This window comes from Haliotis cracherodii, unplaced genomic scaffold, assembly GCF_022045235.1.
Source record: "Haliotis cracherodii isolate W230 unplaced genomic scaffold, xgHalCrac1.p SCAF_17, whole genome shotgun sequence".
Classification (NCBI taxonomy): Eukaryota; Metazoa; Mollusca; class Gastropoda; order Lepetellida; family Haliotidae; genus Haliotis; species Haliotis cracherodii.
The window spans coordinates 12197947-12224378 of NW_027266272.1; the positions used below are offsets into that span (position 1 = coordinate 12197947).

The window sequence follows — 26432 nt, forward strand, 5'->3', positions numbered from 1 at the left end:
TGAAATTGTTGGTATAACTATTACATGTATCAACATTTTGGAGAAAATGAACTGAAATTAATTTGTGAATTGATATATTATAAAAGGTCTACTCACCATCGATTGGAATGATGACTTCTTCGTCTTCATCTCCTGAGGATTCAGATGACCTTTCAGAGGAGGCTGACCTTGACCCTTTCATCTGAACTGAACTCTCTGTCTTGCTTGACACCGACCTCTTCTGTGACAAGGCTGTAACTGACCTTGCACTTGACCTTCCAACTATGGCCCTCATGCTCTGGCTGGTGCGTGGAACTTGTTGCAGAACCATGTGCAGAATACTGTGGAAGGAGTTCAACTGAAACAGAGCAGGGACTGCATTAGTGATGTTTCAAGCTTCAATACTACAAACAAACTACTGTATTTGACGTAATAAGCGCCCAGGGCGCTCTCAAAATTAGAAATAGGGGGCTCGTATTAGAATGGTATTTTGGTGAAGATAAGAGTTGAAAGATAAATTTCATGGTTCATGCTGACAGCCTGAAATGTTTATATACGACAGATATATTTTTCCAGAATTTAATTGCCCATAATTAAGGGTGCATATAACACGCGAGTGCGTATTATACACGAATAAATAAGTCTTGTGTACATTGATCATTCGGAAGGGGTGCTTATTGGGATTGTTCAAAAGCCAATATATTAATAAATTTCGACGTGGGCGCTTATTACAGCGGGGCGCTTATTACGTCGAATACAGTAATAGTTTGTGTGTGTATTTCAAGCAGCAATACTACAGAATATTACAACCAAAGTATGTGTCAGTGTGTTTCTTGTTTAACGCTGCACTCAGCAACATTCTAGCTACATGTGGCTGTAAATAATCGAGTCTAGACCAGACAATCCAGTGATTGATATTGTGAGCAATGATTCACACAGTCGGGGCTATCAATCATGTCTGACAACATTTGGTCACTTCTGATGACCAAAATAGGTTGCTGGGGACCTATTCTATTCTAACCTAGATTCACAAGGATGAATTAGGGGAGGCGGATGGTTTAACCATGCCAATAGTAGATGGTAGGCAGCTATGGCAACTGATTAAAAAAATGACTGAACTTCTTTGAATCATGTACACTTACTAGAGATCTATCATTGTCCATTCTGAGTAATTTCACATTGTGACTGTGTATTAGTGGGGAGTATGTAAAAACTAAAAATCACGTCAGAAGTATTAAAGCCATATAGTGATTACAACACGTTATACGTTAATAATAAATAAATTAGACTTCATCAAACCTGTCAACAGAGGACAGTAAGACAATCAGACCATCACAGATCTGTACCATTATACCATAAGATAGGAGTATACATTATATAAATACTCAATAGATCATCACCAACCAAAGTTTGCCCCCTACACTAGGGACTATGAAGACTAACAGTTCCTCTGATACTTGCAGGACCCCAGCAGGATTTACACCATCCCTCTAGATTGTCATCAAGTTTAAAGAAAATTAAAACAAACAATTATTCTACGATCAAAACAGTAGTCGGAATAAAATCACATTGAATGATGTCTTAGGTGGTATCAGAAGTATCATAAGTGATCAGTGATGTTGGAAACTCCCTTGTCGGTTTAGTTGCAAAAGACATAAGTTGATATGTCTGACTCAATCCTTTGATCTGCCGCTTGACAAGAGTCAACTGTGTATAATTTTCATGATTTTCACAAGGTTGGTTGGTTGGTTTGTTGTTTAACGCCGCACTCAGCAATATTCAAGCTAAGTGATGGCAGTCTGTAAATAATCAAGTCTGGACCAGACAATCCAGTGATATATATCATGAGCATCGATCCACGCAATTGGGATCGATGACATGCATCAACCAAGTCACCCAATCCTGGTAGTCGCCTTTTACAACAAGCATAGTCACCTTTTACGGCAAGCAGGGGTTGCTGAAGACCTATTCTACCCCGGATCTTCACGGGTTGATTTTTACAAGGATAGTCAAGAGGTTCTGTACCTCAAAGCGATCTCAGCACTGTGACGATCAAAAGATTTATGTTAAAGATGGAGTTATGTTAAAGAGTTTGATAGTTGCGGCCCTTAGATGGCTTTTTCGAACTGGGCCCTGTTGCACAAAGCTATCTTAGCACTGAGGTGATTGTAACTCCCACACTTATGATAGTTGTAGTCCTACAAACGCTTTGTGCAATGGGTCCCTGGACCCAGGGAGCCTGCTGGATCACCCTCTGGATCTGAAGAGGATGTGCTCAAGGAATAAAAAAATTGCCCGAGTTGAAACAGCAATGTTGTATTTGATGCTGTGATAGTTCAACAAGGTCATCTATGCATACCATTGGTGGAGCAAACGTGACCTTGAACTCCATCTTCTCATCAGCCGGAACCATCCCGTTGTTGGGGCTGACGCTGAAAGCAGTGTCAAGGTCGGGTATGCGATCTCGAGGTCCTGCGTTCTCCGCGTCAAGAGCCTCTGTATCTGGTGGATTTAGATGTGGTTTGTAGGTCAGCCATTGGAAGGGAAGGTCAACTTTCCTGAAAGAAATACAGCTTCATTAATGGTCCTGCAAACTTCTTATAATCCTCATTATGTTATCGGGACAAATATAGAATTTAAAACTGCTGACCAGCTGATCCTGGCATGGGTAAGGGAAGCAAGTCTGCACAGTACATTGCAGCATCTTCGTCTATCACCTCACCAGAGCCCATACTTACGTCAGGTTCTGGACAGTGATGACTCGGTCTGTGTACGTGTATGGGTTGAGGTCGTCAAACACAAGGCGATGTTGTGCGGAGAAGTCGGTCAGTTCACCCGGCAGGGGCTCGGACTCTCCTCTCTCCACAAAGTCCAGGGCCACCTGTGCTGTCTGACCCTCACCTGTAGTTGAGACGATATCATATGTGACTGACTTATAAGTGATACAAATATCTTTAAGAAATTTCCCTTTGGGGAGTTTGGGTCAGAATAGCGTCTGTGTGTTTGTTGTTTAACAATGCACTCAGCAATATTCCAGATGTATGATGACAGCCTATAGATAATCAAGTCTTGAGCAAACAATCTAGTGATTGATATTGTGAGCAATACCCATGCAGTCAAGGCTCCATGATTCACAATCTAGCAAGCAGTAAGAGCCTTTTCTCTCTGTCTATTAGGCCAGACTTTTAGAGGCGTTTACAGATTTTTGGTACAGATAGTTGACAAAAAATTATCATATTTTTAATTGTATTTTTTTATTCCATCTCTTCAGTGTGTAACAGAAATCCGCTGAAATGAGCCCATTTCTAAAAAATCGAAGTTTGTTCTACATTATAATTTATTTTCTGATGTTCAAAAATAACAAGAAAGAAAATTAACACAATAACTGTTCAGTGGCCGGTAGTTACCTCTCAGCAGGAAGTGTTGGACTTGACAGTTATCACAGGCGATGGTGATCTCCTGGTTGAACACCTTGGTTGCATGGGGGTTGAAGATCACCTCCACGATCCCGGACTGGCCCCGCCTCAGCTCAAAAGTTGAGGGCCGCACATCAAATGGAGGCATCACAACCTTGCCTTCGGATACCACGGACTGTCAGGGAAATATGGAATATCAGAGATATTTTTCGTTTATCATAACTGTATATAATGTAAAATTGGCGCCTTCTTTCAGTGGCATATCTGATATAGAAGTTCTAAGTAAGGATAAGATATATCGATGTACAACTAATGAGCAACATCACCCGCTTGATCACCGCTCAGGACCATCACTGAAATGTTGTCCTAATTGTAATAAAAAAGTTGTTCATCCATAAATCTTATCCTTACTTAAAATTGTCAAGACAAACATTTTGTTTGTTTTACAGAGAAGGCTGTCTTGAAGGGTGAGTAAAGTCAACACAGTAACTTTGCAGATCTTAATAATTTAGGGCATACTTAATCACAAATACTTGACCAAAATTACATTGGAAAACACAGAAATAACATAAAACAGATAAAACACGACAGGCGAAATCTTCCATCAATTGAAATATTCTGCCATTGAGGGGATTCCCCCTACTGGGATTAAAACAGGTTCCCGGTGTTTGACAAAGCTGCGCAATTTCAATGATCATGACCGCCATGCTGACACCCAGTCTGTCTGCTTCTGCCTCCTAAGTTTTATAACATTTCACTTAATTTCTGTCTGCTCATCCATTAGTTACCATGTCCACAAGTTATCACAGAATTTGATTTCATTTTGGTTTTAAAGTTTAAGTTCATCTTTTTTCCATATTTTTTACATTTGTACACTTATCCTACATTACTCCTTAATGCATTTACTTTTTACCCTACGACAAAAGAGACAGCCCCTAGCGATAGTCTTGGGTGGCAAAAGAAAAAGCTGTTTCCATCTCAAGTTTGCTTTTTGTAGAACATCTGCTGTCATGTGACCGAGATCACATCAAATCATATTACTGCTCGTCGTACACAGGGCAGGATGTGTCTTGCTTGGCTCTCCAACTTTCGTTTAATTTGGTAGTTAGCATTCTGCTACCACACTAAATTCTGTCTGGGATATGTGAAGTATTCCTTTCATATTAATCTTACTTTTGTAGTAAGGTAAGCAGTAAATGCTTTAAGGAGTAATGCATGACTATCAGCCCTGACAATACTGAATTAGTGAAGTTATCATCTTACCTTAAAGTTAATGGCTGGCCATGCCGACCTGGGCATGATGCAGAACCGGCCAGAACCGCCTTCATTCTTGATGAAGAACTGGGCAACGTGGTAACCACCGACCAGACAGTGACCAGTGTCCAGTATTGGGGGAACTGTGGTGGACAGATAGACAGTCAGGTTGTGTGGTCTACAAACAGGGAGGTCAGTCTGCCACCAGACAGTAACCGGTGTCCAGTATTGGTGGAATTGTGGAAAGATAGACAGTCAGGTTGTGTGGTCTACATACAGGGAGGTCAGTCTGCCACCAGACAGTGACATGTGTCCAGTATTAGGGGAACCGTGGACAGATAGACAGTCAGGTTGTGTGGTCTACATACAGGGAGGTCAGTCTGCCACCAGACGGTGACCAGTGTCCAGTATGGGGGAATTGTGGACAGATAGACAGTCAGGTTGTGTGGTCTACATACAGGGAGGTCAGTCTGCCACCAGACAGTGACCAGTGTCCAGTATGGGGGAACCGTGGACAGATAGACATGTCAGAGTGTGTGGTCTACATACAGGGAGGTCAGTCTGCCACCAGACAGTGACCAGTGTCCAGTATGGGGGAACCGTGGACAGATAGACATGTCAGAGTGTGTGGTCTACATACAGGCAGGTCAGTCTGCCACCAGACAGTGACCAGTGTCCAGTATTGGGGGAATTGTGGACAGATAGACATGTCAGAGTGTGTGGTCTACATACCGGCAGGTCAGTCTGCCACCAGACAGTGACCAGTGTTCAGTATTGGCAGAACTGTGGACAGATAGACAGTCAGGTTGTGTGGTCTACATAAAGGGAGGTCAGTCTGCCACCAGACAGTGACCAGTGTCCAGTATTGGGGGAACTGTGGACAGATAGACAGTCAGGTTGTGTGGTCTACATACAGGCAGGTCAGTCTCCCACCAGAGAGTGACCAGTGTCCAGTATTGGCGGAACTGTGGACAGATAGACAGTCAGGTTGTGTGGTCTACATAAAGGGAGGTCAGTCTGCCACCAGACAGTGACCAGTGTCCAGTATTGGGGGAACTGTGGACAGATAGACAGTCAGGTTGTGTGGTCTACATACAGGGAGGTCAGTCTGCCACCAGACAGTGACCAGTGTCCAGTATTGGGGGAACTGCAGTGGACAGATAGACATGTCAGAGTGTGTGGTCTACATACAGGCAGGTCAGTCTGCCACCAGACAGTGACCGGTGTCCAGTTTTGGGGGAATTGTGAACAGATAGACAGTCAGGTTGTGTGGTCTACATTCAGGCAGGTCTGTCTGCCACCAGACAGTGACCAGTGTCCAGTACTGATCAAATGATATCTCCTTACAAAATATCACTGAAATGAAATTGTATCACAATGCTTTCAGACCATCGTGGCATCATCAATTACCATGACCACTTATCTCTCTGCCCCTGAAGCTGGTTCACTGCACTTTTTACAATCAAAACACTAGTAGTTACTGTTTACAAAGTGAAAAAGTTGGGAAACTGAGTTTGGATAGTAAAGTTTGGCAAGTGAACAATCCCAATTAGCACCCCTTCTGATTTATCAATGTACACAGGACTTATTTATTCATGTATTATATGCACCCTTAATTATGGGCAATTAAATTCTGGAAAAATGTATCTGTCGTATATATAAACAGTTCAGACTGTCAGCATAAACCACAAAATTTATCTTTAAACTCTGTTTTTTCCACCAAAGTAATATTCTAATAAGGGTCCCCTATTTCTAATTTTGAGAGCGCCCTGGGCGCTTATTACGTCGAATATGGTATTTGATTTTAAAAGACACTTGGCTGAGATTCTCTATGTAACACTAATCCCAAACACAAATTACAACATGTGACCTAAGTATGACGACTACTTACGTGTGAGGATAGGGGGGTCTCTTCGTCCACGCAGGGGGATGACGAGGGGGATGGCGGACTGGGTCTGGATGACAATCTCATCATCAAAGTCCTTCAGAGAGTCGGGGACGAAGCGGATCGGGTACTTGCAGCTCATGCCAGCTGCTACCAGACCATGCTCCCCTGGAAACTGACCTGCCAGGCAGAAACAGCAAGCACTGATGAAAGACAGAGTGGAAAAGAGCAGCAATATCATGTCATCCAGCAAATTAGTGAATACAGGTGGTTGATAGCATGAGAGGTGGTGAGGTGAAATGGGGCTTAACGTCACATTCAAGATTACTGCACATATAGAACAACATGCATGCACTGTGTGCGTGCGTGCGTGCGTGCGTGCGTGCGTGCATGTGTGCGTGTCTCTGCTCATTAATTGACACAACCAACACAGTTTGTGCACCTAGCATTCACTTCTCATACAGTCGGGTTACTTGTAGTCACTGCTCTGTAACAGCTTATTTTATGTAGCTAGGGATTCTTTTGTCAATCTATTCTCATCATCAATTTTAAGTCAAAACCCATGTTGGGAGTGGCCTTTTCATTAATGCCCATGGAGTGATGGTACAATGACACACAATCAACCAAGTCACTGAGCCTGACAAACCGATCCATTCTGAACATTACAGAACATCCAACTCGGATTAGCAGTTCTATTAAAGCCTAGCGCTAAACAGAGGATTACTGCCATTGTCTTTTAAGCATGGCCCAAACCTACAGTCCTACCCACCTAGACATACAGGCCCAAACCTACAGTTCTACCCTTTTTGTCCTACAGGCCCAAACCTACAGTTCTACCCACCTAGTCTCACAGGCCAAAACCTACAGTCCTACCCTCTTAGTCCTATAGTCCCAAACCTACAGTTCTACCCACCTCACCCTACAGACCCAAACCTACAGTTCTACCCACCTAGTCTCACAGGCCAAAACCTACAGTCCTACCCTCTTAGTCCTATAGGCCCAAACCTACAGTTCTACCCACCTCGTCCTACAGACCCAAACCTACAGTCCTTCCCACCTCGTCCTACAGGCCAAACCTACAGGCCCACACCTACAGTCCTACCCACCTAGACCTACAGGCCCAAACCTACAGTCCTACCCTCTTTGTCCTACAGGCCCAAACCTACAGTCCTACCCTCTTAGTCCTACAGGCCCAAACCTACAGTTCTACCCACCTCCTCCTACAGACCCAAACCTACAGTCCTACACACCTCGTCCTACAGACCCAAACCTACAGTCCTTCCCACCTCCTTCTACAGGCCAAACCTACAGGCCCACACCTACAGTCCTACCCACCTAGACCTACAGGCCCAAACATACAGTTCTACCCACCTCGTCCTACAGACACAAACCTAGTTCTACCCACCTAGTCCAACAGGCCAAAACCTACAGTCCTACCCTCTTAGTCCTACAGGCCCAAACCTACAGTCCTACCCACTTAGTCCTACAGGCCAAAACCTACAGTCCTACTCACCTAGTCCTACAGGCCCAAACCTACAGTCCTACCCACTTAGGCCTACAGGCCAAAACCTACAGTCCTACCCACCTAGGCCTACAGTGAAGTAGGGTGTTGAAGGAGGTAAGGATCGGCACTGGCGAATCACTGTTGATATGTTCTTCAATTCCAATACAATCTGGTAAAAACAGAAGAAAAAAAAAATTTAATTTGACATACGACATCTTTGAATCTTAATGTCAGCATAGCACAAGTGTAAGTTATTGATCAGTATACAATGGTACTATGTTTCTTTCTAAACGAATTTATGATTAAAATGAACACACCCCCAGACAGGTGAAACTACTCACCTCGTAAACTTGTTCCACCTCGTATTCCCTGAACACCCCCCCAGACAGGTGAAACAACTCACCTCGTAATTCCTTGAACACCCCCACAGACAGGTGAAACTACTCACCTCATAAACTTGTTCCACCTGGTATTCCCTGAACACTTCCCGGACAGGTCAAACTACTCACCTCGTAAACTTGTTCCACCTCGTATTCCCAGGACACACCACAGACAGGTGAAACTACTAACCTCGTAAACTTGTTCCACCTGGTATTCCCTGAACACTCCCCAGACAGGTGAAACTACTCACCTCGTAAACTTGTTCCACCTCATATTCCCTGAAAGCTCCCCGGACAGGTCAAACTACTCACCTCGTAAACTTGTTCCACCTGGTATTCCCTGAACACTTCCCGGACAGGTCAAACTACTCACCTCGTAAACTTGTTCCACCTCGTATTCCCTGAACACCCCCCCAGACAGGTGAAACAACTCACCTCGTAATTCCTTGAACACCCCCACAGACAGGTGAAACTACTCACCTCATAAACTTGTTCCACCTGGTATTCCCTGAACACTTCCCGGACAGGTCAAACTACTCACCTCGTAAACTTGTTCCACCTCGTATTCCCAGGACACACCACAGACAGGTGAAACTACTAACCTCGTAAACTTGTTCCACCTGGTATTCCCTGAACACTCCCCAGACAGGTGAAACTACTCACCTCGTAAACTTGTTCCACCTCATATTCCCTGAAAGCTCCCCGGACAGGTCAAACTACTCACCTCGTAAACTTGCTCCACCTGGTATTCCCGGAATACAACTTCTGGAGGGGACGCCAAGAATATTGGTGTAGGCTCCGGAGGTCTAAATCACAAACAGAATAACTGTGAGTTGTCTCTGAACCATCAAAGTAAGTAGTCGTCATACTGAAGTCACATGTTGTAATTTGTGTTTGGGATTAGTGTTACATAGAGAATCTCAGCCAAGTGTCTTTGATATCAAACAATCTCATTAAAATCAGATCCTAGTTCTCGCTATCGCTAAACAAAGATCTGAGGACATCCCATAACGGGTCACGTCAGAACGTCCTTTCACCTGACCAATCAAAGCATCGCATACCAGATCATGAAAGCGACAGTCGGAATGATTGAGAATGAAATCCTTTTCTAAAAATGTTAGCTTCTGTAGTGTTGTGGTGGTCAAGTTAACTGTTTCATTCAGAGGTGGTTACTGTGATTTGAAACCTCTAATGTCTACTGACAATAATTGAGAATTAAATTCTTTTCTAAATATGTTAGCTTCTGTAGTGGGCAAATCAGCTGCTTCATTCAGAGTTGGTTACTGTGATTTGAAACCTATTTTGACCAATCACAGTCGAGTATTTTACAAGTTCATGGCAGAATATTCCTTTACTTTGCATTATCAGTACAGCAGCTATTGCATAGTTTGTTTCACACTCAGCAATATTCCAGCTTGTTGACTGCGGTCTGTAAGTATTAGAGTCTGGACCAGACAATCCAGTGATTAACAACATGAACATCGATCCACGCGATTGGGATCAATAACATGCATCAACCAAGTCAGTGAGCCTGACCACCTGATCCCCTTAGTCGCCTCTTAAGACAAGCAAAGTCACCTTTTACGGCAAGCCTGGGTTGCTGAAGACCTATTTTACTCCGGATCTTCACGGACCGCTATATTACAAAGCTAAGTACCAGTACATACATGGAGTCTTCTGGTTTGGGCTCTACCCCGATCTCCTTGGCTTTTTTTTTGTGTGACTTGATCAGAGTCCTGATACCAGGGGGCGCTGAACCTGACAGGAAGCGTTGGTTGCGGAGGTAGTTTGTCTTGGCCTGGAGGTTGGCGAGGTCGTGGCGCTCCATCTCTCGCTGTTCTTCTGTCATGTGCTGCTTCCATGCATCAACCCTTGGAAATGTGTCCTGGGACAAATGTGAGTGAGTGAGTGAGTGAGTGAGTGAGTGAGTGAGTGGGTGGGTGAGTGAGGTTTAACACCGCTTTAAACAGTATTTCAGTTATATATGACAGTGTGTCAGCTTTACATGATATAAAAACCGGAAGTGATGCAGGTATCATGCATTTACCCAATGAGCCCATTCGAACCCATGATCATAGGTTTCTGATGTGCCCAAGGGATGCAACTCTGCACAGTGAATTGCGGCATCTTAGACGACTGGGCCACCCGTGCCCCATTTTTACTGCCCATTTGCGAGAAGGCTTTGTTCTCTTTATACTGTATAAACTGTTGATTTTATTAGATTTTTAGATAACAATCAAGTATTAAATATATGTTAAATAACAAATGATCAACATATTATTAATTGATAATAGCCTTACCCAGACATAAATGACATAAGAGTATATGTGAGAAGAATATGATGTCACAGTCGGCTCCTGAAAAATTCCAAATCTGAAACTCCCTGTTGTCCCTAAATCTTTAAATACACTATTTCTGTTGTGTTTTTTCAGCCCGATATTTATTGTTACACATACTTTGAATATTGTAGCTTCAGCAACTCTGCATTATGTAACCTCTAAATATATATTAGTTTTAATTTCAAAATGTCTACTGACAATGATAAGCAGTTTAAATAGTTTCCGCTATGATGTGTCAGTCAAACCAGGTGTTTCAATCAGAAGTGGTTATTGTGATTTGAAACCTCTGACTGACCTATCAGAATTTGCAAATTTTCCAAATTCATGGTAGAATTGTTTACCATGGTTACAACTTTAATAGCTAGTGTTGAGTTGACTAACTCACCAGATCATTTTCATAATCATTTCCCTTAGTCTCCATATCCTCGTCCGAGATGAAGCTTGGGAACTCCTCACTAACAGCCAGCTGGTCCCCCGTGGGGAAGGGGGAGTCCACACGCCCCTCGTTATGCCGACTGCGTTGCTGTGATGTCTGTGTTTCACGGGCATAACTCGGCACCTTCGGAGCTAGAGAGTTAAGAAAACATCACATGAAATTAGTAAAAGCTGAAGTGAGGTTGTAAACTGTGAATTATTATTGAAGAAAAAGACTTTTGTCTTTGTAACTCAGACTTCAAATTTTGTGATTTATTAAGTTACACTTGTCATTCACATCATGACATGTCCTGAAAGAGTGAGTGAGTTCGGTTTAACACTTAGTTGAACAGTTTTACAGTTATACAGTCAAGTCTCGTTAATCCGACACTCGTTAATCAGACAGTCGGCTTTATCCGACACTAATGATGGGAACCGATTAAATCGGTGCTATTTAGACCCGTTAATCCGACAGTCTCGCATACCGACTCCGACACACCTAATTTGCAACGAATTACCGAGATCACTCATTAATCAGTCTCGTAATCCGACACAGTGATCAGCGTACTCCGTGGTCATCTGCCCGCGAGTACACAGCCGGTGTTTTGATGCGAGACAAATCGTGTTTGAATCCTTATCTATCGTGTCGTTGTCCGATTTTCGATTACGAACGTTGGTACTACTTAATTTCGTTTATCCGACATACTCGTTAATCCGACATACTCGTTAATCCGACATAATCAAATACCACCATCGATGTCGGATTAACGGGACTTGACTATATCACAGTGTAAGAGCTTAATGTTGGTACAACAGCCTTAGAAATTTGTCCCTTTTGATACTATTCCTAATGATCAGTGTGAACCTTATTTCACTAGTCCTCAGAGTTTGTAGTTAGTCCTGCTTGAACGAGACAAAATGTTCACTTTGTTTTCATTTTCTATTAGTTTTATTAAGCTCCAATTGGTTTCAAAATTAAAGCGTTGAGAACTGGTTCAGAATTATAGCCCTCAAATGTTACAAGTCAAAGAATCATTGGATTGTTACTGGTCCTCAGCACAATTTAGAAGTGTTGGGTTGTAAAAAGCCCAAAGAGATCCAGAAACCATGCAACTTGGATAGACCACATGCAGTCAGTGAAGACTGCCTCCCTCCCCACCTACGTTGGGGTGGCGGTACAGACATGGGGTCCTCGGTGGCGTAGTCCTCGGGGGTGAGCAGGTTGTGTTTCTTCAGAAGCTCCGTATCAATACAAGAACGGAAGTGAGATCGACCTGAACACAAATTCATGATAGTGATGAGCATGATGCTGACAGAGCTTTTAAACAAATATTTGATCAAATGCAATGTATAGAGTCTCTAGGCTCTGCAAACACCTTACAAACAGATAAAAAATCCCTCTCTGACAGAAGTAGGTGAGGTAAAAAGGGGTCCATCATCACGTTCAAGATTATTGCACTTATATAGCAAGGTGCATGCAAGTGTGTAGCTGCTTGTACAACTCATGACTAATGACGGTTTTATAGTGGGATTAAAGATGTTGCTAACTCTACTAACCTGGTGGGAGTCCGAGATCGGGATATTTGTCACAACTTTGAGCAGTTCTATTCAACTCCCTCTCGTCAGCTGACATTGCCCGAGCCTGAGCTTGCATGATGTGCCTTTCTAGCATGGCTGCCTCATCCATCCGTCTCTGCCACTCTGTGTAAACCTGCAACACTCACTTCTGTCAATTCCCCTTGATGATATTGTGTAAACAATGCAAACTCATTTTGTTCTATATGTGAACATCATTCAACTAAATTCCACAGCAAGATCATAAAACACAATATCTGCTTCATTCAAATATTTTTTTCTTAATTCAAAAGTTGTCTGGGTCAACATGAAAGAAGGCAGGGGGAAAAAATGAAGTTGTTTATGAAGGTTAATTTCCGAAAAAGAACCTTCTGATATAAAGTTTTAACCAAAATACAATCATAAAAACATGACATGTTTTCAATGATACCCAGCTTTTTACTTTTGCAAAAGTTTTATGAAAATAAATTTATCTGGCCTTATATACATATATTAATTTACTGAAAAATAATGTGTAACTGTAAAACTAAATAATCTCTTACAGTACACTTTATAACAAGTACATAAAATACATGCTAGTAAGACCTTGGTAACTTAGATTGGTGTTCAGACGATCGCCAGAAATACAGCATTTTGTTGATGTGAAGCCATAATATTGATACAGACACTCACAGGGCCACTAACATGACAAACATGTTGAATAAACAGACTTAACAAATTTTCACTGTATTACCTTCTGTAGAGAGTCAACATATCTTTCGTGATATGGGTCATCCCCTCCTTTTGAGACTTGAAGATTCTTCACGGTCTCGGGTCTTACAGCATCTCGAGTGTATAACTGCCGGAAACATTTAGCCAGGATGTGCCGCACATCTTGAGAGTGCCCTGTTGACGGCCTCTGTAGATACATTGGAGGCTCCTGGCCCGAGGCATTCTGGGGCTCAGGGTTTGTCTTCCCCATCGTTGTGTTCTTGATCTAAAAAACAAAATACATTTACTCATCCTGTCATGGTTGTTATTGCCAAGTCATTGATAAGACACTTTCCAGTGATTGTCACTTCTCTCATTGTTTTCATTCCTGTAGCTTCATATAATTATATTATTCTATGTATATTGTTGCATGTCGTTATTTGATAGTTTCTTTAACATTATCAAACAAAGTTTTTGAAAATTAGTATTTCTTTACATAAACATAGCCTAATTAGAAATTATTATTATTATCATTATTATTATTATTATGAAGTGACTTCTGTGGACTATTCTATGAAAAAGTATGATGTCAAAATGTGCTTCACGCCATTACTTTAAAGCTTTTGAATTCTGACATTGAGTTCCAACTAAATTTAGAGGTAAATGTGAATAGACTGTTCAATTTGAATGTCAATGAACTCAGTAATGTTGATGCTACTCATGGTCTAAGCTTTGCTTATCAATTTGTGTCATCAAGTTAATGTAAATACAATAATAAAAGCGACAACAAAGAATGTAACCGCATTTGCCTTGGAATGTTATTAATGACTCCACATCAGGAAATTAACCAAACATGATCTCTATGACTGAAGTTTGGACCTCCGAGGCAACTTTAAGTTCAACAATTGAACTGTGACAAGTGCCCGTTTAGTAAATCTTTAATACTCTTTAATACAAGTGTCGGTAACATGCATTGGAAACACTTTCCTTTGCATAACATGTCTAGAGTACGAATTACCTTTGACAAGTATCCTTAAATTACAAGTATGATCAATGAAAAGACATCTGCAAAGCAGACTATATTCTCACTTTGTTGTCTGCGTTGTCAGGCACTTTCTTTCCTCCAACTGACTTCCGAGTACTTCCGGCAAGGGAGGTAACTCGCAATGCATTTGACAGCTGACTCACGAGAAATGTAACGTAGAGTATAATTGCTTGTTGTTACACCAGATCAAAACTAAAAACGTTTGGTATTGTGTGCAGAGCCTCCCGTATGACATGAATATATTTAAATCCTGTAAAAATTAGCTATAGAAGTTTCATTGTGTACATTTATCGACAGCTATCCCAGAGCTGTCACCACGAGCAGACGTCACAAAGGACTTATTTAGTCACAGTCCACTGGCCATGTTGAAAGTATTGCATACAGTTGATCCTTGATGAACCGTTTCCTGGGGTTATCTGTCGGTAAAATGGGGATGTAATTCTGTTATACGAAACATGCAAAACATACCTTCACATTTCCAGTCCATCTGCTTAATAAACAAAGCTTCACTTTTCCAATGTATCACCACAGCATCTTGCCTAATAAATATTCCTTCACTCTTCCAGGTGTATCAGGTGGAGGGAGGTGTAGGCAGGACCTTCCCATCAACAGAAGTCAACAATTATCAAGGCTGAAGGTAACCATGGAAACATTTATTTACAATTCCATTTTCGGGGAATAGTTGGTCATGCTCCACGTAGATGATATGTAGTGTAACCATATAGATCTGTAATATCATGCTTATACTAGAACAGAAGAAGTGCAAAAATGTGCAATGTGGTCTCGCTTAATATGAATGATATATATTTACAGTGTTTTATGTGGGTATACATTGGCACAAGAGGTGTATGTAACTGTGCTTGTGTTGGCCGATAGTGGAGTAGGTGATCTACTGGCCAAATAATCACAAACAGCTGTGGGGGGTGAGGCTGATGATGTTTGTTGTATTATAGGTGCGAATGTACGCACTTAATTCAGTCTGAAACATTAACTACAACATAAGCAAATATAACAGAGAAATAAATATATACAATCCGTTATAGTTACTCTTTAAATTTCTAAAATATAGATATCACTTCCATGAAATGAATAGCATTTACTTTAATTACACAATACATCAGACGTATCCGTACAATACATAGATGCAAAATATATTAATATGATATAGAGTGATAACGAACATTACATACCAGATAGGTGATACCTGAACTGGTAATACCGTGACAATCATTGTACGGTGAACGTTGCCACTGAGAAATCTGCATAATAAAGAAATACAAATGCAGAATACTATATACAAGTGATATCCTATGGTAAAATAGTGTATAAAAATATATAGTACAACAGCCACTCATTTCAGACATACAACACGCATACACTTGCACTTACCAACTTAAATCAAGCATACAGACATACATTTACTTTCCATTACTTAGTTTATATATATATTTAGGTTTACTAATATTATAACTAATAATATATTCTAATAATACAAATATCGTAAGAAACTAATTAGTTAAAATGGTAACAAGGCCATATAACCTTACTACTTACTAATAAATCTTAATTAAAAGTTATGTACATAATTGAGCCTGCCACATGTAGGTGTTGACTTGCTTGCAGTGCTTGACAAAATATATATGTATCATAACACAATGTTTGAAATTAAGCATGCAAACCAAAGAGTATTTTGTAAACCTGACCTGGCAGCCTTAGAATTGTATATTTTGAGGACTAGTCCATATCGTCCATAGGACTAGTGTAAAATCTTATATCACTAACCCTCACAGTTTGTAGCTAGTCCTGTTTGAACAAGACAAATGTTTAAGATGTTTACAAGTGGGAATTTCGAAGGCTGTCTGTGTATTCAAATGTATATATATAGAAAATGTAAATAGCTGGTTGTTCACTGTATCACTTTGTGTGATTTTTTAGAATAAACCTGTTGTGTTGTGTTCTGTATTCATATAGCTTTGAGAGCCTGTATGTTGTCAAGGTGTGTAATTCTAGTGTCATCAAGTGTGGAAATACAGTTGGCCTTCGAAATGCATGCTAGTCCACTAGCCTGAGACCAATTTGTGCTGACAACAAGACAAGAAGACTCATAGACTAGTTTTGAGAACTATAATTAGGGAATAAACCTACTGTGTTTTGAAATTTGATGAAGTCCCGCTGCATAGTAGATACCTCTTTATTTTAATTTGGAACCGGGGTCTTAAGCATTTATCAATGCATGGTAGAATTCTGAACCAGTTCTCAATGCTTTAATTTTACTACAAATTGGAACTGAATAAAACTGATAGAAAATAGAAAATGTAAACAAAGTAAACGTTTTTGTCTTGTTCAAGTACAACTAGCAACAAACTCTGAGTACCAGTGAAATACGGTTTGCACTAATCCTTTGGACTGCTCTCAATCTCATTAAAATCAGGCCTTGGTGCTTGCTATGGCTACACCAAAGTCGGAGGATATTTTATTTCAGGTCATTCACTCTCCGAATCACAGCCCACTCACCAACTCACCAACCCACCCTCTCACCAACCCACCCTCTCACCAACCCACCCACTCACCAACCCACCCACTCACCAACCCACCCTCACACATTTTCACAGTGAATGAGTTTTACGTAACTTTTAGCAATATTCCAACAATATAAATGTATGGGACATCAGAAATGGACTTCACACAAAGTGACATCCTACCCATGAGGGGAAAGGAAACCAGGTCTTCGGCATGACAAGTGGCGGTTAAACCATTAGACTACCTGACTGTCACACGTTATAGCTATGTTATGACAGGGATAGTGACAATTACCATAGTAAACAATACAACTGCAAAATTTGAATGCACATTCAGCACATGCCCTTGTGGGGATTATGGGTAATAGACTCGATTATTTAATGGCTGCAGTCCTATAGATGGGACATTGGTACATGCAGTGTTAAACTACAAACAGGCATCACTTCTTAAACCACATAAAAATACGTTTATGTAATTTCACCAAAATTATGCCTTTTACTCCCAATGGAACCACTTTCGAAGATAACCAAGACTGATTATTCTCGTTAACTTGTTTTATGTTTAATTGAATGAAGCACTGTAAAAGCCTCATTTATGGATCACAGTTATGTCCCTTCAGCCATGAAGCATGGCTTGAAGCAAACAAATTCTTCCTTATGGCATCGGTACAATGTTTAACAAATGCAGTAAAAAAAATCAGAAATTGTTACTTTCTGTGCACAATGAGTGTTAAAAAATGATTAGATTCAATAACTAATTATTATTTTGGTATAACATTTATGATTGCACGAACACAACCCCACACCCCCATAGTATCACCAGTAACATGCTATGGCAAAAGTCATAATTCCCCAATAGTTAGCCCTAGCAAAAGTCCTGGCAGTCTATACTCAAAACTCTCTTGGTGCTAAAATATCTTCAGTTTACAACAATAATTAATGCAGGACAATAGGTTTAAGACATCTGAAAAAATTGCTCACATCCCACTTGTAATTCTTGTAGCGACTAGTCATAATTCCCTAGTAGTCAGCCCTAGCAACAGACCTGATATCCCCAGAGTAAGTTCAACCAGGGTTGTAATAGTCATAATTCCCTAGTAGTCAGCCCTAGCAACAGACCTGATTTCCCCAGAGTTAGTTCAACCAGGGTTGTAATAGTCATAATTCCCTAGTAGTCAGCCCTAGCAACAGACCTGATATCCCCAGAGTAAGTTCAACCAGGGTTGTAATAGTCATAATTCCCTAGTAGTCAGCCCTAGCAACAGACCTGATATCCCCAGAGTAAGTTCAACCAGGGTTGTAATAATCATAATTCCCTAGTAGTTAGCTCTAGCAACAGACCTGATATCCCCAGAGTAAGTATCATAATTCCCTAGTAGTAAGCCCTAGCAACATACCTGATTTCCATAGAGTAAGTTCAACCAGGGTTGTAATACTCATAATTCGCCACTAGTCAGCCCTAGCAACATACCTGATTTCCACAGAGTAATTTCAACCAGGGTTGTCACAGTCATAATTCCCCACTAGTCAGCCCTAGCAACATACCTGATTTCCCCAGAGTAAGTTCAACCAGGGTTGTAATAGTCATAATTCCCTGCAATATTGTTTTAACACTTACTTTCTGTTTCAGATGGATGATGGGACAGTTTCCATGGTTACCGAAATGCTGAATCTATCTGTGCAAGATAATCCTTGGTCCTCCACTTAAGCTGTGTTAAATAGTTTGGCTTTTCAACTGAACGGATGACTTTTTTTAAAGCTTTTTTTTATTCAAAAGCAACAGCTTTTGACCATTATTACAAATTATTGAAATGTGCACAATGGGGCCAATATGCTTAATATCCAGATGCACTTTGTGAGAAGACACATATGTACATATAGTTCTTATATATGAAATAGTATGATGGCATAATGTTTATATGAAACATTCACAATATAAGCCATCTATTTTTAAATGTTAACCTCAGTCTTTCATTAGCTTTAGTCTGTATGGAAATATATGGACAAAGTTACTGGTGACACTGAAAAGAGTTGTGGTGGTGTTTTCCTAGCAGGCTGACCATGCTTATTATGTGTGAAGATTCAGCTGATAAAGTCTGGTGCAAAACATGATTCGATATCTTGAACAAGCAAATGGAAATGTGACAAGTGCATTTTGAGAACCAATCAACAGAGGACAATGTCCTCCCCTGACAACTCCCTCGTCCTCTGTGATCTTCCCCACACCGTCCTCCTCCACATCTTCTCCTTCCTTGAGATCCAGGACATCATCAACATTGTCAGACAGACTTGTAAGCTGTGGTACGAGCTCAGCTACGATCGCTACCTCTGGAAACACCTTGACCTTGATCATATCGGAGACCACCTAACGGATCAGTCGTTCCTCACGTTACTTGACAGTGTGTCTCATCATGTCGAAAAGCTGGACTTCGGGATGGCTGTTCATCTCACTGATGGATCCTTCATGCACAAGAACATATCATGTCCTCAAATGAAGTCCATCAACTTCAGTTTGACAACAGTCAGTAATGCAAGTATTGCATATCTTGCTGAAAAATATCCCGATCTGGAAGGAATCGAGATTAATGACTGTAGCTATATTAATATTTATAACTGCCTGGGTTACCTGTCCACTTTGAAGAAACTCAAGTCAGTGTCCTTTGATGACTTTGGATGTTCAGCTGAGCCAGAAAGGTTGAACAGAAAGCTGAAGGAGCTCTTTGTCTCATGTCCTCGGCTGGAGACTATAGTCATAGATTCGGAAGAACTGTCTGATGATGCTTTGGCAAGCTTGTTTGAAAACTGCCCGAATATTAAAAGTTTTGTCCTAGCGCATTGTCAGTATATTTCTCAGGATGCTTTCATTAGCATTAAAGGCACTGCCACCAATCTGGTGAATGTTGGTCTTGCTTATACTCCAGTTGAGGACAAGGTGCTGAAGGTGATTGCAGAGAGTTCCCCGTACATGAAAGAGCTGGATATAACAGGCTGCATCCACATCACTGACATCGGGGTGGCGCATGTGGCTGACAACTGCCCAAATCTTGAGAAACTTATCGGGAATCGATTACATCACGAGGGAGGTTGTAACATCACTAATGTCGGACTGAGTTCAATCGCAAGTGGATGCCCTAAACTGAAGATCTTGGATGTCAACTTCTGTGATGGTGTGACGGACACTGGAATCACTGCAGTGGCGGAACATTGTCCACGATTGACCGAGATTGGGTTGTCAGGATGCATTGGGATCACAGACCGGGCTGTGATAGCTTTAGCTGAACACTGTCGATGGCTGTATCATGTCAACCTCACCGAGTGCATTCATGTGACTTCCAAGAGTATCATTCTCCTTGTGGCCAAGTGTCGATGGCTCAGTAATCTTTCCCTAGAGACCTGCCATTACCTGGCTAAGATAAATCTAGACGAGTACCTCGGGTCAGGTGTGGATACAAAAGACACAGGAGGATGCAGATCCAAAACGATCACAGATGATGCAACAGAGAAAAGAGCCCCTAGAGCTACTGAAGAATCATCTCTCGAATCAGTTCCAAAAACAAGTGCTTCTGTGACTAGCACATCCCATCCAGATGAAGACAAGAATCTTGGAGCAGCAGGTGTTGTGTGTGATCCAAGTGTCCCTCATTCTGGGCAAGTTAAGAGCCCTACAGGAGTTCAGACCTTCAGTACAATTGGATCAAGCTTGTGTATGGATCTTAGTGGTGACAGTGGTTTGTCTCTAGTTGTGCAGCCTCTACTGCCAAATTCTATCTTGATAGACGAAGGAGGAAAGGGGATGTCTGCCTGCTGTGTTTCAGAGTGTTCACCAGCATCAGCCACAGATCCTTCCGAACCTACAACACCAGAAGACGATGCTTCCCAGCTTGCAGAGGTTGCCTACGTCAACAGGTTCTTCCCTCACCCAAACCATTCCCATCTGACAAGCATTCACCTCAGCTTCTGCTCCAAGATTGCCAATGACTCTATCAAACAGTTGGCGAAACACTGCCCAGATCTGATGTATGTGTCTCTTCGAGGCTGCTTCCTGATCACAGACACTGCTGTGGAGGTTCTTGTGAGGTCTTGCCATAATCTCCACTTCCTGGACATCTCGGGCGGTTCGGCCATCCAGTCGATGAGGCTTACGAATGGATCACTGATCGCTATTGCAAACTACAGCAAGTCATTGAAGAGCTTGATGATCTGCCGCAACAAGCTCATCACCCTCGACGGCCTGCAGCGTATCCTCCGTGACTGCAAGTCTCTGATTGGAGTGTGGGTGACTGTCGGGGATCAGTTGAGGATAACGTTCAGTGGGGTGCTGGAGCTGGTGAAAGACATTGACGATAGGTATGTGAAAATCACCAACACTTCCCAGGTTGAGGCCAATGGTAAACAAGGGAACCTTTGCATCTCACTCATCCCCAAGAAGACTCCTCACATCCGACTCCTCCAGGTTTGACAAGGTTCTCCTCAGATGAATCTCTCCTCCATATTGTCCTATGCCATCCCAATCTTTTTGTTTTATGTTAATTAGGCAAAACCAATTTAATTATTTGTTTTATGTATTTTTATGCCCCTAAAAAGTAGGGGAATTTAATTTAAAAACATAATTTCCACTGATGACTAAATTACTATTGTGCCTTTTGTGTGTATGGTACACTCCCATCTTTTAAGGTTCATATGCATGTGCTTTGGGGGAAAAAATATCATCCGTTTGCTTCAGGTGAAATGTTTTCTGGAGTCCGTTGGAAACAACAAAAGTAGTCAAAATGTGTCTTGTAACTTTTTGTTGTCTAACCATAGTCCAAGTATTGACACTAAAATCTTCTGAAAATGATGTCAAGTAGGAGTTCTAGTTTGTAGAAAGTTTTCAACACGGAGTGCAAAGGGAACAATTGAACCTACTGAAACTGTGTAGGTAAAAGATGGCAGCCAAAAGCACTAAAAAATAAACTAAAGAAGCTATTTGATGGATCATACATTCAAGAATTTCTTTGTTTCATTGGTACGTACCATGTATTATAGCCTTATAGTGGGGAATATTTGTTTAGGGGTGTTTCTCCTTAGTCTTTGTTCAAACTGGACTTTGAAGCTTCTTTTTGACTCCTAAACCTTTTTGTTGCAAAGATATTTGCATGAGGTCTTGCCTATCATTCTCATCTTCGACCCTGATCTGATCTACTAAAACTGGTGCGTAAGGTATTCCATCAGTATAAAGGCAGATAAGACTTGATTCATGTCCAAAGGCAGCCATGTTGTTTTCCATGATGCTATAAGGGGTTGATGTTGTTGATGGTGTATGTGTGATTCTTTCATATTGTGATTAAGGCATTTGTATTTGATTCAGTTACCGTAATCAACGTAATAAGCGCCCAGGGCGCTCTCAAAATTAGAAATAGGGGGCTCTATTAAGAATATTATTTTTGTGAAAAAACCCAGTTGAAACGAGTTGAAAGATACATTTCACGGTTTATACTGACAGCCTGAAATGTTCATGTACGACAGATATATTTTTCTGGAATTGAATTGCCCATAATTAAGGGTGCATTTTACACACGAGTGCATATTGTACTCGAATTAATAAATCTTGTGAACATTGATCAATCAGAAGGGGTGCTAATTGGGATTGCTCACTAGCCAATATATTAGCAAATATCGCCGTGGGCGCTTATTAGAGCGGGGCGCTTATTACGTCGAATACGGTATTAAGAATTAATTGTCGTCAGTAGCGATCAACTGATTGAATAATGACACAGAAGCATTACAAACCATGGATACATATACGACTGATTGCACAGTTGGACAAGTTTTTATAAGATGCATGATGAATGAAAACAATGGAGCTTTTTTCTTACTAGAATAATATAGTTATCAAACCAATATGAATTATTGACCTGAAAATCAGCATTTGTGTTGTAGCATTTTTCAGTAGTAATTAGTAATACAGTGTTCCCTCACTATTGCGCTCTTCAATATAGCGCTAACTCGGTTAGAGTGCGCAGTAAAGCATGGCTCCCAAAATTTACTTACATTTTTTAATAAACTCAAGTTTTCCAATGACACAATGTTTTCCCCATCTCAAAAAACATTATCAGCTGATCACCGCGATCACATAACACCGGAAATAGCAGTCAAAAAATCCGAACTGAAGTACGCAAGTTAATCCCATTATTATACTATCTGATTATTAAAAGGTATTCATTGTTTATCTGGACTTATGTTTGAAATATATTCAAAATTTCATTCAATAATGTTTATCTATACTGTTTTGTTGGTCATCTACCCCCTACGATTCCACCTCGGTTAAACTGCTGATCGTCTATAATGGTCATCAATTATTTGGACCTCAAAGGTAGCGTTGTCGTGAGGGATCACTGTATTTGTATTTTTGTTTATGAAGAAATGTTTGAGTACTGGTGTGTTAACTAAAAAAAAAAATATTTATATATTTTAGGGAGACTATACCGGTACATATCAGGTAATCTTGTTGATAATGTTTGAATTTTTGTGCAGTGGGTGGTTAAGTATCATGATAAGCACTAATCATCTCATGAATAGAATTCATGGCTGGATCACTGAGTCACCATTTTGTTCATTTCAGTTGATTTCTGCAGTGTTATGAAATCAAGCTGTATTATTAATCATGTTGTTGTGTTTTAGAAGGGAATTTGAATTTATATCATGTCTATTCTTTACTTTAGTTATCAATGCTTATTTGCGTTGTTATACAATTTTAACATCCTCTTTCCTTTTTGTCACTAGTAGTAACAATTTAGCCATATATTATTTAGTTGAAATATTTTACAAGATCTGCTATTTTCAGCAATAGTGTTATTTTTAGGTGTGAATTAATTTAAAAATAGGAAAGTTTTTTCTCACAATTTGGCAATTATTTATTTCAGTGTTTGAAACAAAATGTTAATCCATCATATGTGGCTCGTTGATCATTGGGGGCACGGGTGGCCCAGTCGTCTAAGGCGCCGCGATTCGCTGTGCAGAGTTGCATCCCTTGGGCACGCCAGAAACCTATGATTGTGGGTTCGAATCCCGGTTCGCCCCGATTATGTTTCTAGGTTTGTCAGCACCATACCCGTGCTCGTGGGTTTCACCGAAGTGGTAAACGTCTGAGACCTGCATCACTTCGGGCTTTCCTCCCACATTAAGCTGACACGCCGTGATATAACTGGAATACTGTTAAAAGCAGCGTTAAACCCAACTCACTCACTCACTCGTTGATAATTTCAAGTCATACCAGTGGCTATGAGCTACATGACACAATACTGCAGCTGTTTTGGTTAAATATTTAAATGCCGTGATTTTAAACAGTTTTGGGTAGTTTTTATCTGTTGTGCAGATGGAAAGAGTTGTGTCCCTTAGTCATTCCAGGATCTGCAGATAATGTTCTAATTATCTAATATGATCCTGTGGCTAAATGACAAACCTAGAAACATAATCAGGGCCAAGTTATTGCTTTGAAAGTGTTAAAAAAATATGTGACCTGTACCACTTTTAGCTCTCGTCACAATAAGGGGGCACGGGTGGCCCAGTCGTTTAAGGCGCTGTGCAGAGTTGCGTCCCCTGGACACGCCAGAAACCTATGATTGTGGGTTTGAATCCCGGTTCGCCCCGATTATGTTTCTAGGTTTGTCAGCACCATACCCGTGCTCGTGGGTTTCACCAAAGTGGTAAACGTCTGAGACCTGCATCACTTCGGGCTTTCCTCCCACATTAAGCTGACATGCCGTGATATAACTGGAATACTGTTAAAAGCGGCGTTACACCCAACTCACTCACTCACTCTCGTCACAATAACTAACAGCGACCATATTACTGCAATGATTTCAACATGTTCAAAGGGCCATGTTTTAACTTCACTAACTCACTCATGGCTTTAACTGCAATTTTCTCACGTGATCTATTGATGAGAAACTGGGTAATATTTCTGAGTCAATGGAATGCAGAGAACACAGACTCTACTGCCCAATCAAATTGCCTTTGCCCACTAGAAAAATTATGTAAGAAAGGGAAGGATGCTAGGGCTGGGACGAGTCCAAATTTACTCCCCGGGTACCCACCCCGCTATTACCGGACCCTACCCGGGTACCCGCTACATGTCTCAAGAGTTGGGTACAAAAGGTCCGATTGAAAATTGTTTACACGTAGCCCTGGTAAAATGTATTTAAATTTATGTATAAAATGATCTGGTCATGCATACACCGAAGTTGACTGAAGTGTTATTTCTATTCTAACCTATAGAGGTCAGTAGCAATGGTACTTAGTCAGAAAGAAATGCGAACATTAGTGACTTGTAGTGTAACCATAGAGTTCTAGATATTTTTAATCATTAAACAATATATCACATGACTAATCACGGGTCCGAGTAGTCCTGTGGATACCCGGGCCCTACTCAGTACCCACCCGACCCGAGTACCCGAGTTACCCGTCCCAGCCCTAATTGATATATACACTTTATGGTATGAACAGTGCACTGTTTCTTGCAAAACCATATAGAGTAGAAAAAGATGCTATGATATTATTGTTCTGCATTTTATAGTTATAATTATAGTTTTTGGTGAAATTGTGTGCATACCAAAGATTGTCAGCTGTGAATCGTTGTCTTTCATTTGCACTACATGTATTCCTATAGATCTAGTTAGAAATTATATTTTAAATGAGAACTTATACAATGTATAATAAAGATGATGTGATGCTGATGCACTAGGAGGATGACAGTGTAATGGTGCCAGTTTATAGGAAAATATTTCAGACAATACATAAATACGGTAGTAATTAGAAGTTAGCAATACTGTTGGCATTATTGGTCAAGTTCAGATTTGACTTTACTGAAATTTGAATTGAAATAATTATGTTCCTGCTGAACAAGATTACAAGATAATTATGATGAAATTACATTAATGAATATACCAAAATGAAATGTATTATAATATTTTGTGTATATTCATGAGAAGAACATTGCATTTATATTTGTATAATGAATATTGATTACTTATCAAGTGGTCATAAGGTACCGTATTTCCTCAAATAAACGTCGGACCTTGATTAAACACAGCTCTTTTTATGCATGGAATTCTTCCCAATATTATCTCTGCGATTAAACACTGGGGGTAAGGGATGTCTTAAAAAAATAAACGCCCAGGTGTTTAATGGAGGAAATATTGTACCCTTTGTCTTTCTGTAATACATTTCGGTAATATATGAGCAATGGTCAATACTTTAAATATCATCAATAGGTTCCAATGCAACCAGTGAATACATAGGGATGATTTGCAGTGTAGTAATGATGTGTGTCTGTTTTTAGTCAGCTTATGAAATGATGCCATTTACAACTCACACAAAGTCAAATGAGTCTAGCTCTGTGCATGAATGTTATGAGTCACGTACCAGTGCCTGATATTGAAGCATTGTGTAAGG

The 26432-nt window shown here is 40.7% G+C and overlaps 2 protein-coding genes across 2 annotated transcripts in view; one reads left to right on the forward strand and one right to left on the reverse strand.

The window, feature by feature from the left end:
- LOC139464899 (deleted in lung and esophageal cancer protein 1-like) overlaps nucleotides 1–14525 on the reverse strand; it is a 45035-nt gene extending 30510 nt beyond the window's left edge. Inside the window, exons 1-15 of the mRNA XM_071246478.1 lie at nucleotides 14455–14525; nucleotides 13480–13722; nucleotides 12729–12882; nucleotides 12335–12445; nucleotides 11143–11324; nucleotides 10086–10303; nucleotides 9161–9224; nucleotides 8731–8748; nucleotides 8120–8207; nucleotides 6541–6714; nucleotides 4659–4792; nucleotides 3387–3570; nucleotides 2718–2880; nucleotides 2339–2537; nucleotides 97–337 (exon numbers count right to left, since the gene is read on the reverse strand). Coding sequence (XP_071102579.1) covers nucleotides 97–337; nucleotides 2339–2537; nucleotides 2718–2880; nucleotides 3387–3570; nucleotides 4659–4792; nucleotides 6541–6714; nucleotides 8120–8207; nucleotides 8731–8748; nucleotides 9161–9224; nucleotides 10086–10303; nucleotides 11143–11324; nucleotides 12335–12445; nucleotides 12729–12882; nucleotides 13480–13707 — 2158 coding nt within the window. The 5' untranslated portion in view covers nucleotides 13708–13722; nucleotides 14455–14525. The remainder of the gene's footprint in view (nucleotides 1–96; nucleotides 338–2338; nucleotides 2538–2717; nucleotides 2881–3386; nucleotides 3571–4658; nucleotides 4793–6540; nucleotides 6715–8119; nucleotides 8208–8730; nucleotides 8749–9160; nucleotides 9225–10085; nucleotides 10304–11142; nucleotides 11325–12334; nucleotides 12446–12728; nucleotides 12883–13479; nucleotides 13723–14454) is intronic.
- A 4113-nt stretch (nucleotides 14526–18638) lies between these two features.
- Nucleotides 18639–23770, forward strand: LOC139464389 (F-box and leucine-rich repeat protein 13-like). The gene has a single exon (XM_071245917.1). The coding sequence runs from the start codon at nucleotides 19180–19182 to the stop codon at nucleotides 21457–21459; it is 2280 nt and encodes a 759-aa protein (XP_071102018.1). The 5' UTR covers nucleotides 18639–19179; the 3' UTR covers nucleotides 21460–23770.
- The last annotated feature ends 2662 nt before the right edge of the window (nucleotides 23771–26432 follow it).